Source organism: Vidua chalybeata, chromosome 4 (genome assembly GCF_026979565.1).
Source record: "Vidua chalybeata isolate OUT-0048 chromosome 4, bVidCha1 merged haplotype, whole genome shotgun sequence".
Taxonomy (NCBI): domain Eukaryota; kingdom Metazoa; phylum Chordata; class Aves; order Passeriformes; family Viduidae; genus Vidua; species Vidua chalybeata.
In genome coordinates this window covers 19,296,907-19,315,086 of record NC_071533.1, presented here as the reverse complement: position 1 = coordinate 19,315,086, position 18,180 = coordinate 19,296,907, and the positions used below count along the sequence as shown (strand labels likewise).

General features: G+C 38.4%; 1 protein-coding gene across 4 annotated transcripts in view; it reads left to right on the top strand.

The window, feature by feature from the left end:
- Positions 1-18,180, top strand: part of FAM13A (family with sequence similarity 13 member A) — a 132,244-nt gene that overhangs the window by 25,776 nt on the left and 88,288 nt on the right. For all 4 annotated transcript variants that reach the window (XM_053939927.1, XM_053939930.1, XM_053939928.1 and 1 more), the window contains exon 5: positions 3,374-3,533. In XM_053939927.1, coding sequence (XP_053795902.1) covers positions 3,374-3,533 — 160 coding nt within the window. The remainder of the gene's footprint in view (positions 1-3,373; positions 3,534-18,180) is intronic.

The window sequence follows — 18,180 nt, the reverse complement described above, 5'->3', positions numbered from 1 at the left end:
CTGGGAAGGGCAGGTGTCTGGGGAATCTAAGGGAGGGGACACCAGGGAATTTGCTTCTGCTCTGCCTACGCTGTGTGTCTGCTGATGACTTTGCAAGCCACTGTGATAACCTCAGTGGGAGTTTCCCTGTTCAAATCGCTAAGATAGATCTGAACTTATCAACCCTTTTTCTTCTAGAAATAACTATAGAAATATCATGTTTATGGCACCCTTCTGGTGTTTGTGGTAGTGAAACTGATGCTTCTGGTGCTGCTACTGAAGTAATTTGTACATATGTGGCTGTAAGGGGATGAAGTCCTTCTGTTGAGGATTTTGTAACTGGAGTAAATTGTGTGTCTAACTCTCAAAGCCTCGCAGTTGTAATGCCTAATTAGCATGAAAATAGACATAAGGGAACCATGACTATGAACAGTTTTATACTGTGATATTTTAACAAGATCTTCACAAATGATCATGAACATTTTCCAAGAATTAGGGTGTGCATCAGGAAAGTGGAAGTGTGAGAGAATATTTTCTCACAGATCTGGCTTTTTTTAGTCAGTTGAAGTGACATTTGTAGATGTCATGACTTTTCAGAACGAGTAGAGCTGTAAAATGAATAGCAATAAAATGCTATTTTTTTACACACATTTTCAGAAAAGTCTAGTCAAACTGGTAGATCATGCAGTGTGGCAGCAGATGGAGTTTACTTTGTATAAATAGGCAGGGTGGTGTGTGCTTATAATATAAACTTATCTTCAGCTCAGCATATATTTGTTGAAAGGAAAATGTCACCATGGAGAGTTCATAGAGTGTAATAATCCTTATCGTGATTGAGGTCAAATAATAGCAATTATAGGAGAGATATATTAGAAACTTTGTTAAATATGCCTGTTTAAGTGGCAGAGAGGTGGCAATGAATAAAATATGTTAAATTTCCATTAAAATAAATAAATTCATGGTCCTTTGCTTAGTTACACTCAGAGAGAGGTGCTAAAAAAGACTGAAGCCACGAGCTTTAGCCTTGTGTTTTGCATATGTATCTCACCCTAATCATACAGAATTGTTCAAAATAGGATGTTGGATTTTTCACAGGTTTGATTTAATAAATTTTAACTGACAAGATAGCGTGGGGAAGGGAGGGCAAGAAAGTAATGGAATTGGGCAGAAATTAAGTACTGTTTTTATGCTTTATGGAAACTTTATAGACTGGACTGTTTTTCAGCCAGATAGAGTTTTTTTTGTATTAGCTGTTGCCAATAGGCAACTGTTGGCTGTACTTCCCAGCAGATATGGCTTAGGTGAAAATTCTGCTATCTGGAGTCTTTATTTTGACTTGCACATGCTCTATTACATTTTCAGTCCTTTTCCTGGGAATAAGATTCATAGGGATGCCGTTATTTAAGTTGTACCCTATTTTGGAGAAACAAATCAGGAAGGTAATAGTCAGGATTTGCCTCAGCTAGCAAGCAGGCAGGCTTTGCAACATGCCAACACTGGAGCACATCATTTAGCATGGCAAGAGGGGTTTCCTTCAATCAGGATAATTGCATGGGCCTACTGCATACATACACTTTCTTCAGGCCACTTACTAAGTTTTAGTGAATATGTGGCATTCTTCAAAGTGAATTGGCCTGAGCTTACATGCACATCCATCAATAGAAGTTGTCCCATTTGTTCTTCATTTAGTCTGAGGCCAACTTCCACACTAAAGAAATCAATCAGCTGAGACTGACACATTTTTACAGTTGCCATTATTCTACAGTGTAAAATAATTCAATCCTTTAAAATTCAGGTCCTGCTATTCTAGCATGTATTAAATGTTGAAATGATAGCATTAAAGACTCTCTTCTGGAGTTTACAAAGATGTGTTCTGCTACAGTGGGTTACTCTCCCTGTTGACATGTACATGTATGAATAAAGCATTGAAAAGGATCAATAGCCCCTACAAAAAGGCACTTTTTGATGACAAGTTTCTGGGAGCATCAGCTTTCAGAGCCTTCTTGTTGAAATGTACATTTGGCCCCAATAAACTGCAGTTACAGTTTTAGGGTAGGTAGTTATTTGTAATTTTCAATTTACTCTTTGCAGTAAGCAGTGGTTTACTTTCAAGTTACATCCCTGTAAGATAGCTCAGAGGGAATTTATTTTGCTTTGGGGTTTGGGTTGTGTTTTCTTCTCACATAATGTCTTGTCTTCAGCCAAAAGGTACCTGAAACTTTTTTTTTGTTTTGGCTTCTCTGCCTCTTCACTCTAAATGTTTCCTGTATTTCATTACTCCTGATCATCAGTCTCTGCCACTTTTTAAGGTCTTTAGGAAATTCACATCTGTGAAGCCACTTTGTGGCTTACTGAGAAGACTGTGTCTGCTGGAAATACTGTACAATAGGTAACACTGAATGATTGCAGAAGAAGATTTCGCAGATATTGTACTTTTGCATTAAAATGGAATTTAAGTCAGTTTGGGGCCAATAAAATTGTCCAATAAAATGTGCAGAAAGTTTATCTTTCCAGCAGATGATCACTAGAAGCTTCAATGAATTATGAAGCTCTATTGCGAGTGACATGCATTTTTTGCTGCGTGAAAGAGTTGTGTGACATACGTAAGGAAACATGCAGATACATACATTATCTTCCCTCTTCTGTGTGCCTCTAAGATCTGTGGTAAGCTGCAAAGGGCGCCTGTTTCAAGAGAGAAAGAATCTACTTCATCAGCAGCCAAGTAGTTGGTTATTGTCCCAGAAAATGAGCTTAGGAGCCAGTTTTTGTATTAATCTTTTAGGGTCTTCTGCAGAAGGCAGCATCCATCTCCATGTTTTAGAAGGCCCTTTGAATTATGACCTTACTTTCAAAAGAAATGATAACTCAAAAGTTAGATTAAAAAATCTGGTGTACAGCATTGAGTCGTCTGAAGGCAAAGACCTTGTGTAATGTTCAATGTTTTGCTTAGCATATGGGATTTCTTATTTTTTTCACTTATCCTTCTAGTGTACCTTTGAGGTTATCAAAACAAGGTTTTGGAGGAATCTGACTCTTGAATTAACAGTTCAGGGCATCTAAATGCCCGAGCTGTCTGTCCTGTGGGTCATGAAACCCAACATACAGCAGAGTTGGTGGCACCTCATTTGGTGGCTGTCTCAATTCTACCCCTACCTGGATTCTGTGGAGAGGGTGGATCAGCCAACAGGTCTGGTATTTTATATCAATAAGAAAAACTGCAAACAAACTGTGATAGTTGTTACCAACATAGGCACAGACCTCCTTTCAAATTCAAAGTTTCCTGCGCCTGCCACCCAGCCTGTATCCACAAATGAAATGTTACAGAGACCCTCTGCAGGACCTTTTGTATGTTGAGTCCCTGTAACACTCTGCATTGTCATCTCTCCAATTCTAGTGTGCCCTCTGGATTTGAAGGAATAAAGGAACAGGAGATCTGCAACAAGATAATGGCAAAAATGCTGGAAAATTACAATACTTTGTTTGAATTAGAAGGCTTGAAGAAGGACGAAGAAAAGCCTGTATGTGAAGAGCTAGCAAAAATAATTTTGGTAAAAGTGAGTATACCTAATATTTCATTTTCTCACAGCAAATCAATAATTCAGGCTTATTTCAAGCTTCAGTTCAGATCTTTTAGAGAAGTGGAAGGCAGACTCTTGTAATAATGTTCTGTGTTGTTGATTGGTATGCAGTTTTCACACTGATTCTGCTGGTAGGCTAATTTTCATGACTGGTCTGGAAGTTCATTCTATTAAACATCTTATTCTTTGTTGGCTACACATTTATGCAAGAAATATATTCACTGAAATTTAAATGTTTTTAAATGAGGAGGCAGAATAATTCTAGGAAGTGTTCAGGGTTTCTGACATGGTTATAATTTATTGTGTACTTCAGTGATGATGAATTTTGGTACTCTCGGACAGTGTGAGGTTTCTAACCTTTGCCTTTGCATGAAGTTTGCCTGTCTCAAACATGCACCTGAGTTTAAAAGTCAGGTGTTCTGACTCAGCCATTTCTGAATGCACTTGAAGAGAAGCATTAAATAAGAGTTACTCTTCGAAGTAAGTACATTTGAGCTCTTAAAGTGATGTAGTTAGAGTATTACGCCTTTGGTGGGAAGAGGGTTCATGTGTAACATCAAAGGATTCTAAAATTCAAAAGCTGATGAGTGGGGCAGCCAAAAGTGCCTTGTTCTGGCTTGTGCTGTCTCTACCACAGGAAGCAACCTCAAGTCTGTGCAGGAAATAGCTATGAGGATGGTTTGCAGTTGCCTCATTTTTTATTGTGTGTTAACTGTGCTGATAGTTACTCTCTTACAGGGTGTGAATTCTTGAGTTTGGAAGGGTTGAACTATGTGCGTATTCTTGGTAGGGTTTTACCCACTGATAAAATCACTTTAGCCTTCACTGTCTGGAATAGAAGTTGTTGGAAAACAAGTTATAATAATACAGTGTCTCTGACCTTGACAGAACAGGAAGTTTGGTGTGAGCCCAGGTTCTGCCATTCAGATGAAATCAGCTGATAACATCTCTGCCTTTGTGATGTATCACAGGAGGGTCTGCTTAATTGGTATAAGTTGGGCTCAGCTGCCTTTAGAAGGGTTGCTGGTTTTCTTACATGGTGAATCAGTGAGGAAGTATTTTGCTGTATTTAGTTGTCTTTTAGCTGTTACTAGCACTCAGCTGAAATGCTTATGTGGAAGGAGGTAGAATCACTGGTAGCTGTCCAGTGTCACAGTAATTTCTGGGTAGTGGAAGTGCTCTGCTTGGCCAGTGACAGTGATATTTAGCCACTGGTGGTGATTTCAGCAACAGAACTAGGAAAAGAACATATTAAAAAAAAAAAAAAAAACCAAACAAAAAAACAGGGCCCAGAAGAAAAGCTTCAGATGTATTTCCTTCTCCTTCAAGCCTCAGCCAGTTCCGAAAGTCAAGATAGTCTTTCAATTCTAAGGACTTAGTAATAATTGGAATTGCACGAAGTTGGAGATCTGGGAAATTTCCCACAGCTGTTGAGAGATACAAGCTATCAAATTACATGATGACAATCAGAATTACTCCAAAAAAAATATGCTAAAAGATGTAATTACTCAAGTGAGATGGGAAGTGTTGCCCATTGCATTGCCTTGAGAGACAGTTGATTGCCTGAGAGAGACATGCCTGAATACAAAGGTTCATGTTGTGTTTGCATCTTTGGACCTTGTGATATTTTCCAAATTCTGCTTGTAGCCTGCTGCAAAAATTTGACCTTGTTTGTTGTCCATCTAATTTGGGTGGGAACTTTCTAGTTTAATCAAGGCACATACTCAAACACAAAAAATACAATCATCTAACTTCATGTAGCAAGGGTACTAAGAAGGTTTTTTGAAATTTGTCAGGTGGCTCTATGAAAGGATGCTTCATATTATTCTTAAATGTTACATTTTTTGTATCCTAGCAAATATCCCCTATCCTAGTCAATTTGTATAATAGAGATGGTACACTTGAAGAGGAAACCAAGTGATAATGAGATTCAGTAGAGAAAAGTGATTGCCAAATTGCTAATGCATGAACCATTACATACAGTAGAAGGTGGTCTGTGTTATAGAAGAACAAATGCTTCAGAGAATTATTTGGCATGGCCTGTGTCACAGTGTCCAGAAAACAGCAAGCTGTTTGTAGGCAAAGTTACTGCTTCTGGAAAAGCCATTGATATATCTGCAGGTAGGTGGGTAGAAATTTTCCAAATAATCCTATTGTAAGGATTGAAGAATGTAGGATGCTTAGGACAGTGCTCTTATAAACTTAGGCCCTGTTGATTTTAAGGGTATTGCATTCAAGCATGAATGATGGTGGGATGGGGGAGTGAATGGCAAGCAAAGTGAAGAAACTGTAGACTTGCCTTTTACCAAACTCATATGCATTTATTTGACTTCTTTTAGCTTCTGTTTTGGGAACAGCAAGAGGGTGAGGAGAGATTTAGATGACCTCATTCACTTCCTTGTTGGGTATTCCATCATCCTTCCCCCACGTCCCTGACTGTATTGCCAGCACTTCACCCTGAGTCACTACACTGCTACCTTTCCCATGATTGCCTTCACTCTCACTTCACTTCCTCACTTGCCTTCACTTCCTCACTTTTCCATGTTTATGTTTTTCTCTGAATTCCCACAGCCCTGTCCCACTATTCTTGTTGTCAAATGAAAACAAGAATATGTGGATCATTAGATGAAGTCATGGAAGCATCAAGCTTCTCTTGGAGCAGTGTACTGGAAAGGAAAAACAGCTCCAGTGGAGCAAGTTGCATCTTGTTTAGTGTGTTGGTCATATCTAGGGGAAATCAACAATGCTGCAGGCTTCCAGAAGAAGCAAGAGCATTTGAATCAGGCACAGACTGTGGCAACTTAAAAAAAATATATGTTTTAAGGAGGCTGAAAATTAGTTGGTGTTAGAGATGGGGAAAAAGACGCGATTTTTGTAGGGCTGTTGATAGTTGAACTACCATTCTTGTTGTACATGCACTGAGGAGGCACAGGACCACCTTAATCCCAGTTATATTTCTTCTTTCAAAGGTTGCTCAGTCATTGGGAAGGACAAGCTGTGCCAGGTAAAAGGGATTTCTTAGCTCCTTTTCTTTCTCAGTGGATCATAATTCAGAAAATAAGGCAGCTGGAAATCTCTGCAAGCTGCATTTCAGTCCCTGCTTTTTTCCCAGGGCTGTAAAGCCTCCTCTTGCTCATTGCTCAGGTGTATTGTAATATTATAATTGGAAGTTATGGAAAGTGTTTCTTTGGAAACATCTACATATTTTTTAAAGTACAATTTTAGCAAAAAAAAAATTGTCTTAGAATAGTTTCTCTTTCAGTGGGAAATTGGACTGTCAGGTTCATGACACCTTGCCTCTAAGGATTTTGTTCCACCTATTAGAATGATACCAGATGATTATCCAGTTTGGTGGCCAGTAGGTGGAAGTATAACATGTGCTTTCTTCAGAAATGTATCTATATCTGGAAATGCCTTATAATAGAAGAATTATGGGGGTTGATTTATTGTTTTTTTTTTTTTAATTCTGAAATAAACTGGAGTTTATTGGAGTCTACAGGTCTCATTTCCAGTCAGCTATTACTGCAGTTCTTAATCCAAGCTTTACTTTAATTTCCTAAGTCAGTAAGAGTCTCAGTCTGTTGATCAGTCGGCTCTGCTAGTTAGAGAGAAATGGCTGAAGTGGGTTGAACATTCTGATTAGGTGCTTGCTCTGTGGTCACATTGTCAGGATCATAAATACCTGGTTTTTATTAGGCAGTGTTGTGTGTAAACAGTTAATTTTCTGATAGTACATCTACTATTGTGCATTTTCACATTATAAATGTACCAGGGGTTCCTAATAAAATAATGCTTATATTTTGCTTTGGAATAGAATTTCTAGTGTGAATCCATATGGTCCTGATAGATTTTTGTATTAGTAAACTGAGTGCCAATTCATATAATGAACTATTAGTCAGTCTTGAGTTGCAATACTGCCAATTTTGCAATCTTCTGGAAGAAATAGGTTTACAAAACCTATGGTAACCACAGAAATTATAATTTTGAACAAGGACCTTTAATATACAAAGGTCTTGAATGGCTGTTTGAACTGCAGCTGCATGTAGTCTTACGTTGTAGCGCTAGCCAGTGGTGTATTGCTACAACAGGAATGAGCTGGGATCTTGGAATAACGGTCATTAGGCTTCTCTAATGATCAAAGATAGGCAGTGAAGATTTTTATGTAGTTCAAGGGGCAAGGGAAATTTGGGCAGGCAGACTATGATGAGACATGCTCTTGAGAGATTTCTAGAATTATTCCTTCCTCTGGCTTGAGGTAAAACATGTCTCCTTTAATAGCATGGTTTATAGCTCAGTATTGTCTTCAAATAAAACATATACTCTATTACCTAGTCATACAGGGTTACAAGATATTTTTTTTTTCTCTTGTATTTTGACCTTTTCCCTCCAATGCCTTCTTGACAGAGCACTTCTAGTTTCAAGAACCAGTCAGCTCAGAGCACATAAATATTTGCACTGGCACACAAACACTGACATTATGAGGATGTAATGCTATTCCTGGTTTGATCCTGATGTTTGGGACAGGAATGGGAAAAGGCTTTTCCCATTCCTCCCCAGCTGGGTGGTAGAATACATACCCTGTTCACCTGATGCAGAAGAAAAATCAAGTACATTTTGAAAATTAATACAACATTAAAATAATATTATTGTACTATAACATTAAAATCAAACTGAAAGTCGATCCTACAAAGTCAAGTAAATACATGTACAGTTTTATCATTTTGAATATATTGTAGGTGCATTCTTATGACCTCTGAACAGGCAGGTTTCAATCCCTGAAGAGCTGCAGAAATTGGTCTCCTGCTGATTCTTGCAAAAACACATAGTTTCAAAAGAACTCTTATTTTAGATGCAGTTACCTTCCTGCATTTTTATCCTGTTTGTTTCCAGTCTTCTAGCCAGAGCTGCCACTTCAGTGGGGAGGATGAGTTGAGAGAGTAGATTTTTGCACTTTAAATGGCAGCACAAGTGCATGCACAGTGTTGTGCAAGCCTGCTCTGAGATTTCTGATGTGCAGGCAGTCCCCTGCTGCAGGTGTGGCTGCACCTCTGGGTGTTTGGTGTGTTCAAAGTGTACAGTTCCCGTCCCAGGCAGGCAAGACCCCAAAGTGCATTTTTGTTTTGTCAAGGAGAGTGCTCCAGCTAACTTAGCTTAAAGTGAAATGCTCGCTCCTTCCCACTGAACACTCTGAGCAGATCATTCATACTGAGGTAAGATTTGAGCCTTTTGTCCCTGAGGAGAGTAGGAAAGTTAAGATTGTCACAAAGTTCTCTATCTTGGCTTGACTGGTCCCTCTGCAGCTAAGTTTAAAGCTCCACCTCCACTGAAAGCGACAATGTTTTAGCTGATTTCCCGCCACGAGCAAAGTTAGATCTTCATTTACAGATGCTTCTTTCCCTTCCTCAGCTATAGCATGAGGTTTTAATACCTTGAAAAGATCTGGGAGAAACTTCTGAGAAGCCACCAACTTCACAACTAATGGGCTCCCTCTAAATAAGTCCCTATCCCTATCATCTCAGGGTTACACACTCAGCAGACAGAGGAGCAGCCCCTCATTTGCATCAGGAAAAAAGGCATCAGTTTCTAATCCATGTTACACTGCCCTGGCTAAGCCTGTGGGGTCGTGGTAGTTTCCTGTATTCTTCTTTCATGTCTGGGACCATTTTAGCATCGTGTTAATGGTCAGCTTTTAGTATTGGATTAATTCTTTCCCATCAGGTGACAGCGGGAATGGATCATTGGAAATCCTTTCCAAAGATCTGAACAAACACTTCCATTTTCTGCAGCGTCCCCTTATTTGGGCAAGTCATGCCAGTTTGCTCCTGCGTGGACTAAGGAGCCCCCAAGAGTAGGAGTGGGTTCACGTGGGAGATGTGAAGATGGGTGGAAAGTGCATGAGGAGAAGGAGCACCTGTGGAAGTCTGTCTCCGTTTTTTTTGTTTAGCGTTTCTTCAGCTAGAATTCACATTGCAGTTGTCCACCAGCGAGCAGATGGGCATGTTTATAGTAAGGGTGTATAGTGATTCAGCCAGAATGACATTTTAAGATGTGAGCTCATGGGAAATGAGCAATATGAGATTTGTAGGGGAAACTTTATAAGCCTTCAAACCCTTCACCTATAGGAAATTCAGTCTGGAGTGAGGAAGACAGTTATGTTTAGGCTGTGATTCAGAAAGGCAAGTAAAAAAAAACCCTGAACAATTCCTTGTATAATTCTGAAATGGCTTTCCAGTGCTTCTAGCTCTGCTGGCTTTGACAACCCTGTGTATGTATTATTAAACCAGAATGTTTCTGCTCTTGAAATTCACTGAAGCATTTACAGGATTATAAATCTGTCACTTGTGGTGTTGCTAAATGCTGTCCTGAATATTTACACAAATATGCTAATGCTAAACTTTGTAATAAATTATTATGCTGGTACTTCTTTTGCTAGAAATTCACCAGCCATGTTTTAATTTTAACACATTATGAGAAGAAATTTGCCAAGATTCAGGACATACAAGGGAAAGACAGGTGCATAACAAATGTCTCTTTCCCTCCTGCTGTCTATACTTCTAGTATACTGTAAATTGTTTGAATATAGCTGACAAATTTTGTAGCTGAGGTGCTTAAGAATTTTGCTTTTGGTCTCTCACAGTTTTTTTTCTTGAAACAAATACTTATTGGTACTATCATTGTCCTATGGTAATTCCACATAGCTAAAATGTAGGGAAAATAAGATCCATATGTGTATGTCCTGCTCTGTACTTGCACTTTTTTTTTATTTGAAGTGTTTTTCATTCATTGTCTCTTATTGATTTGGGTTTATTTGAGGTTTTTGTTGTTGTTTGTTTTGTTATGGGGATTTCGGTGATTTGTTTTTTTGGAGGGGTATGACATTATGATTTAGCACTTGGAAGCAGTCCATCTCAGGCAGTACATCATTATCTTTCAAAAGGGAGTCATCAAAGTCAGCACCAAGAAACAGGCTACAGTAAAATAAGCATGTGAGCTTCTCCAGCTGTTGCTGAGCATCATTGCTGTACCCATGGGGGAAAAAGAAGATTAGCAAGAAGGTGAGAATTGTTCAGCTAAAACAAATCTCAGTTCCTCCTGTTTAGATTCCTCAGTGTTTATTCTGCTTCTCCTTAATTAGTCACTCGGTTAATCAGGTTACACAGAATGATCAGCATTATCCCTTCTGTATAAATCAGCAGTCAGTGTTGTCTTTGTGACAAGGACACATTGCAGGCAGTCAGAACTGACCCAAAGTAAAGAAGTGTAAGAGATTTTTCTGTCTGTGACATTTAATTCTTGCTGACCTCTGCCATTAGCTTCATCTGGAAAACTCTGAAGGTGAGAGCTTCAGAAGGAGTCAGCCCTAAATTAATTCCTTTTCCCATATTAAGAGCAGTGAAATGCTCATTGACAGTAAATTCTATGAGTTTTTTTCAAACCCTTCCTGTGAGTACTGTGAAGATCACAGTTTGTCCAGAAGTTGATTAGTGCACCCTGCTCTGCCTGGAGCACTTTTAGTGCCTCAAAACTTGTTGTCATAAACTGGGCTCAGGGCAGTCTGAGAGCAACAGGAGCATGTGATGCGCAGGACCAGATGCTCCTAAAGTCTGGATATGTATGCTCTTAAAAATCTGATGTGTCCAGCAGATCTCAGCAGCACTTGACCTTAATTGCCAGCAGTGAACTTCTCAGTTTCAGTGTTAAGAAAGGGGTCTGTTCTTTGTGCACTGAGAACCTTACACAAGTAACTAGAACAATATAGAGACACTAAGACTCCCTAATTTACTGCAGATCAGGTATTTCTTTTGAAAGTAACATTCAATGAATTCCATTGTGAAAAACTTCTTTCCTTGTGAGTATTTTGATTTTTAGATCTGAAAATGCAATTTAGCTTTTTCAAGACTGAGTTTAAGCAACTGTAATGTGAGACGCAGATCTGGAAAGCTGGTATTTTTCCCATATCTAGGTCACAGCTCTCTTTTAGATCAGCCATTTTCCATTTATGAATAATATTACAGTGAATAGATAAATCAGATCCCAGTTTCAAAACTGAAAAATAGAATAAAATGTTCCCCTGAACAGATGTGAGCTCTGTTGTTACTGAACACATCTGTGCACATACACATAGAGTTAGGTAAACCCAGCAAGAAAGAAGTCTTCTTGTGACACTTTGTAAATGTTCAATTTGGGTTTTTTTTGATGTTAAGTTCTGCTACAAGCTTCTTATGGGGTGTGTCATTGACACCTTAATCCCCTTCCAGTTTATATATGATGGTGTGCTGGTTTAGGCTGAGGTAGAATTAATTTGCTTCATAGTAGCTAGTATGGGGCTGAACTTTGGATTTGTGCTGGAAACAGTGTTGATAACATAGTTTTAGTTGCAGATTGTGGAGATGGGCATGGAAAAATAAATATTTTCCCTCAGTAAAGTCTTTGTAACCTTTTACAAATTCTGGAATTATGTTTGATCCTGGCACTACCAGTTTAACTTCTTGTAGTATTCAGTCCTTCTGCATGGGTAGAGACACATTTTACTCTTTCCCATGGAAAATACCATGATATTCCACAGATGGGGTTGGTAGCATTGAGGTGCATCATGGGATTGTTACTATGTTTGTCATTTCCTTTCACATATTGCAGACCTCTCTAAAAAGAAGGGATTTCCACATCTCTCTATTGCTTACATATCACAACTCATGACCTTTGTACGTGTTTTATGGCAATGAGTGCAGTAGGTTAAGGTTGTACTGATGTGAAACAGAGTAGCTTTTAGCTGTTTATTAAGAACTATGGTCTCAGGTAAAAGGTCATATATATAAATAGTCTTAGGAGAACAAAAGGAAATGAAAGTAGAACTGAAAAGGGTATTAGTTTTATATTGAAAAGCAGTGATACGTTTCTTTTGCCAACACTGAGATTCTCCTTTTTATCACTTCTATCTGAAGCAGCTTTGCTGAACTGTGGTTATTAAAGTATAGTGTAAATGATAGCAAGGCAGAACAGCAGACAGAAAGAAACTGATCCAGTATTTTTATGGTAATATTAACCAAGGCAAAACACTTATTTATAAATACTAGATGTTTCAATGTTTGTTACCAGTTTTGTTTAGTATGATTTACTGACATTGTTCCCTCTTCTAACAATTACATTTTTATCACTTTCTAGGTACAAAATGGAAGGAATGCCTAATACATTGAGGAGATTGTTTTTTCAGATACTCTTCATGTGTAATAATTTTCTGTATTTTTCCTGAAGGTATCTGTGCAACTGAATGACAACTCTTTGAACTGATAACTGAATAAAAATCAGTTATTCCATCCACTTAACATTCATAAAAATACCTGTGACCATGTGAATTAGAAAATGCCTTTGAAGATCTCCATACCATTGGCCACACGATTTTAGTCTTAGAAATACAAATTATTTGATACCTTGCATGTCTTTTGGAGCCTTAATCAGCTGTGAGCTATTTTGCATGGTCACAGAGGGGAAGGCCATGCAAAGAATGAAATGAAGAACATATTGTCTTCATTTTGTGAGTGAGAAGAGCAGTGCTGTAACACTTTGGCACCCTTGACAGCACTGCTGCATTTGCCACTCCAGCATCAAATAAAGGGAGAGTCAGGAACTCTTAAATCCACTGTTCCTTTTGCACTGCTCCATGCACAACACTGTTGTAGCCTTGGGAACATTCACAGGTGTGGCCGTGGTGACACCTACCTGAGGCAAAGGCTGCACTGCAGTGTTACGTGGAGGGAGCAGGATATTCCCTTCTCTGTGCTGTACAGCTGCTGACCCAGTAAAGTGTCAGCTGTTGCAGTCTGTCCTCATGCAATCAGCTAATGCATCATTCCTGCAGTCATTTGCAGCATGGAATTCACTGAATAATCCTCTTAATGTCTGCTCATCCTACATAAGAGTGGCTGTGCTAGCTCACACTGGAGATCCATCTAACCCAGTGTTCTGCTTCCAACGCTGCCCATAAGCAGATGACAAGGGAGGAGAAGGATAGGGCAGCAAGGTGTTTCCTCCATTTTTTTCAGTTTGTGACTATTCTCAGGAGTTTTCCTGCTCTTTATAGGGTTTTTGTATTTAGTGATGTCCAGAGTAATTGTCTCGCATCTCTCTTGCACATGTGTAAGCTTTTTGCTTCCAACATACCATCTGTGCAAGTGTGCCACAAATTGCTTCCTCTCTCGTGAAGAACTGACTCCTTCTATTTGTTACAAATGTGGCTTTCACTAGTGTCAAAGGGTACCTGATGCTTTTTTCTTTTTTATTTCTTTTTTATTCTTTTTTTTTTTTTTTCTCTGCTTTGAACTGGCATAGTGAGCAGTCCAACAGAACATTTCTACCACCCATGACCCTTACAAGCTACCACGGTGTGTGGGGATTTTCTTCCTGGTGGAAAATTACCACTGGTATTTGCAACCCTAATCACTGTGCTGACAACAATTATTTTTTCTGTCAAAGCCCCTGCACAGAGTCAGTGAGCAATCCCATATAATAGCTTTTCTCTTTTGGGGCACAAGGCCAAACACTGTGATGAAGTAAATTGGATGACATTTTGGTGAAGTCAGAATGGCACATTCTTTATTGCAAAAGGGGCTCTGACTTCTTGTTTCCATAAAAAAAAAAAAAAAAAAAAACCTAGGCTGTGCTTTAATTAAGAAAAAGGTTTGCATTTATAAAAGTTCAAATTTATTTTAATTAAAGTGGTCTTCTATATGTTAACAGCTAAAAAATAGATCTGGTGCTTTCTAGAAGCATTTAAAACTTGAACTGAGAAATCCACAGGACAGTTACCTCTGATTATGCAGTGTGTGAGACAGAAGCAGATTAATTACTGAATCAAGCAGGAAAGAGAGGATGAACACAGCATTAATAATGAGATTGTTCCAAAGATAACTGGGAATATTATGTTATCAACAAATAAATTTATTGTCATTAAAATACAGCACAATGTATAACCATTGGTTTTAGTAGCTACTTTTTTTTCTAAATCCTTCCTTAAGCAGTCATAATCAGTTGCAGTTAAAGTCTTGTGTTAGTGTGGTAGCATGCTACAAATACAAAAGACTTTAAATTGACTGCACAGGTCAGTAGCTTCATGACTAGAGTTGACTGAGGCTGAAACATAACAATTTTTATGCCTATTCAACATTTTGTTGAAAAGGATAAAAGTGAGGATAGTGTTCTGTTCTGTTTTGAACTTTGTATCCAAGAGAAGTAACAGTGTAAGATGCAAGTATGCTGTATGAATCCCTCTCACATAATTATTAATACTTAATAATGGCAATGGATAAGGGAACTAGTACAGTTTATTATTATAGTGTAAGGTTAGGAGGAGCTGCAGGTCTCTACATTTGCCACATTTGCAGATGTAGGAAATGACTGAAAACTTTGCTTTATGCTGATAGACTTCTGACTGCACAATTTGCCAATAAATACTGCCTGTCATAGTTAGGAAATCAAATGTTCTCTGGCTTTCTCTGTGACCGTGTCAATTTTTGCATGAAAATCATTAGAGAAGTTTAGTTCAAAACCTGGATTTGACAGTGTCCTGTAGAGATGCTGATGGTTTACTTTGGCCCAAGTACTCTTGATAGAAAATTTCTCTTATTAACTGTGGTGGGACTTGATGCCAACGTGAGCAGGTACTCTAGTTTGAGCAGGTTTTGCAGGGTGTGAGACGGAGAGGTGATTGCTGGCAGCTGTTGACAGTAAGCAGGGCTTGGGTAACTTTCCAGGTGTAAACAGTTAACACTGATTGTTGAGTACACACAGTTGAACAAAACAAAGTTTGTTTTGTATCCAGTCTGCTGCACTGGAGATTTTTTTCTTTACACGAGAATGGAAAGTTTGCAATTGCTAATATGCCATACTTCTTAGAGCATTCTCTGGAGATTTGTAATGTTCTAGAAAAGTGATGCTCAGGTAGTACTTCTCCATGCTAGTCATTTTGTGGCTCCAAGTTCATTTATCCCAGTTGTACAGGAGCCATGTCATGGGTTTTAAGGTAAATCAGGCTTTAAAGCACAACAGATTTCATCCCACTGTTTCCACTGTTTCATGAATTTCACAAGCAGTGCTAAAAATGAATAAATAGAAATCTCAAAGAATTCTCAAGCTTCAGTAATTCAAAGATGCACTGAAATGCAAAAAGGTCGTTATGTAATAATGTTATTTTTTTCAATGCAAATACAAAGGTTGGTGTAATTGCTTACTTCCTTAACAGAAATGCATACAGACAAGTGCTCTTTTAAGTCCTTGCAAGTGTGACCTGACTAAATGGTGTCAGTCTCACTATTCTGTGTGGAATGCAAGTGCCTGACTTTAAATATTTACATCTGAAAATTACAATTTAGGTTTATTGAATCCCAGTACTAAAGAGTGTTCTGAGAGCAAGAGTCAGATTTCTGAACATGTACAGTTATTTAATCTATGCTAGTAGAGTTAGGTATCAGTTTAACTGTGGTCAGAAATATCTTAATTGACTTGACTTCTTGATCTGTAAGTTCACAGGATGTTTAGAAAAACAAAATATATTCCAAAATATACTTAGTTACTGAAGTACAACATGTTATTGGAAATGAGCATGTTCTTTCTACTTTCTGGATTTTAAAGGGTAAAATCAAACATACTGCCAGTTCTTCACAAGCTACTATGCAAGAGCAAAACACTTGACAGCAGTGGGTTCGCAACTTAAACTGTGTTTGAAATTTTGGTTTTGTTTGTTTGTAAGTTTTCAAATGTAGCCTAGGAACTTGGACAGCCTGAAATTGTGACTATTAGGCCTGCATGATATTCCTAGTAGGTTTTGTCTTTCAATTTGGAGCTTTCATGTTAATGGTGGTGAGTTCTTTCCCTTGTCCTAATTAATATAAAGATGTCTTGTACAGTTAGAAAAAAAACAGCCAGTTTGTAGGAGGAGTGGTATAATCTTACAGTAATGTTTGCCTTGTAGAAACCAGCATGAATTGAAGAACAGTAGGGAAGGGGCAGGGCATTTGCAAATGTTGGAATAAACTGTAAATAAGATCTTTTCTTAGAGAACCAGAAAAATATATTTGTGTGCATTCTGCCCAGTGCAATTAAGACTTCTTGCCAGAGCCTGCATTTAACAGACTTTTGGAGGTTAATGTTTAATAGGTTATTAGCTAGTGCTGTTTGCTGTGTTCCCAGTATAAGGATCTCCTGCTCTCTTGGAAGTATTATTTTGTGCAAATTAAATGCATTTCTGTACTTGAGCACATGAATCTACATGTGCTTTTACATAGTGTGCTATCAGAGGTTTTCTGCTTTTAGTTCATGCACTTCTGTTCTCATTGTTCACCTCTGTTCAACAATAGAAGCAGTTATTGTACTTCATGATTCCTGAAATCTCTGACTATTGCATAGTCAATAGTATTCAGTCATTGGCCAGCCTGGTCCTACATTAACTGCAGGAATGTTGATTTCTAACTTTTGCTATCAGGTGACAGAAGAATTTGATTTAACACACATGATTCACTTGAGTCATTTGTCTGCGATGACTTGTACTTAAACAGAGGTGTAGTTGTAATGAAGATACAGTGCCATAAAAAAGGGAAATAGAAAACACCTATGAGATCACCTTGAAGGTTCTGTTAGAGTACAGAATGTTTTTTTAACTCCTTTTCTAGTTCAGAGGTGAATGATCCAAGAACAGGATCATTCCTGTCCTTTTGTTGCTGGATTGTTACGTGACCTAGTGGAATTTCTAGTGGAGTCTCAGCTTATCTGTATTACCCAGTGTTGATTCAGAGAGTCATAAAAATGATCTTGGCCATGTTTAGTGCCAGTTTATTGGTATGAGAGTGCTGCTCCACCTCTGTTCAGAAATTCCTAAGGCCTAAACCTGGTTTTATTACAGAGTTTGTAAACAGCATTCCTTATTGCTGAGAAGGAAAAGGGATTGAAAGAGTGGAAGCTGGAGTCAGCATTTACAGTTGTCTTTTCAGTTGTTCAGGTTCCCTGCTTAATGAGTTGGTCATAGGGTAATGCAAGGTGGGAGAAATACAGAGGTAAAACTAATCTGTTTTCCTTGAAGAATCTGTCTGCACTTTATGGGATATAGCACAGTTTAGACCAGTGCCCACAGTGTCTTTTAGGCAGCAAATTTTTTCATTACTGTGTAATTCATTGTCATGCTGGGAACAGGAGAAGCACCATACATGGAGAAAAACAGGTTTCTTAACAGCTGGTTTTAAACTTTCCAACCTGCTTACATGGACTTCAGTGGAACAGTTCTGAATTTTGGCACAACTTCACATTTTTCTAATGAAGAAATCCTTTGGCAACCACTTAGTTGTTTACACCTCAAATAGTTGGCCAGCAGGATGAAGGAATGTAATGGGCATTGTACTGACTTACCTTTGTTCTCTGGCGTTTGATGGGCTCATTAACATTTGCCCTTTAACAGCACAGCAGAGTTACAGAGCATTTGCTTTAGGATTCCTTCACTGGAGGTGACACTTATTTTAAGAGTATACTGAAATACCAAATAATGCCCATTGTAACTACAGTAACTTACCGTAATTTTTCTTGCTGTCACTATTGTTCTGAATGGGCAGGTGAATACAGATATGAGCAGAAAGTCTGCCCT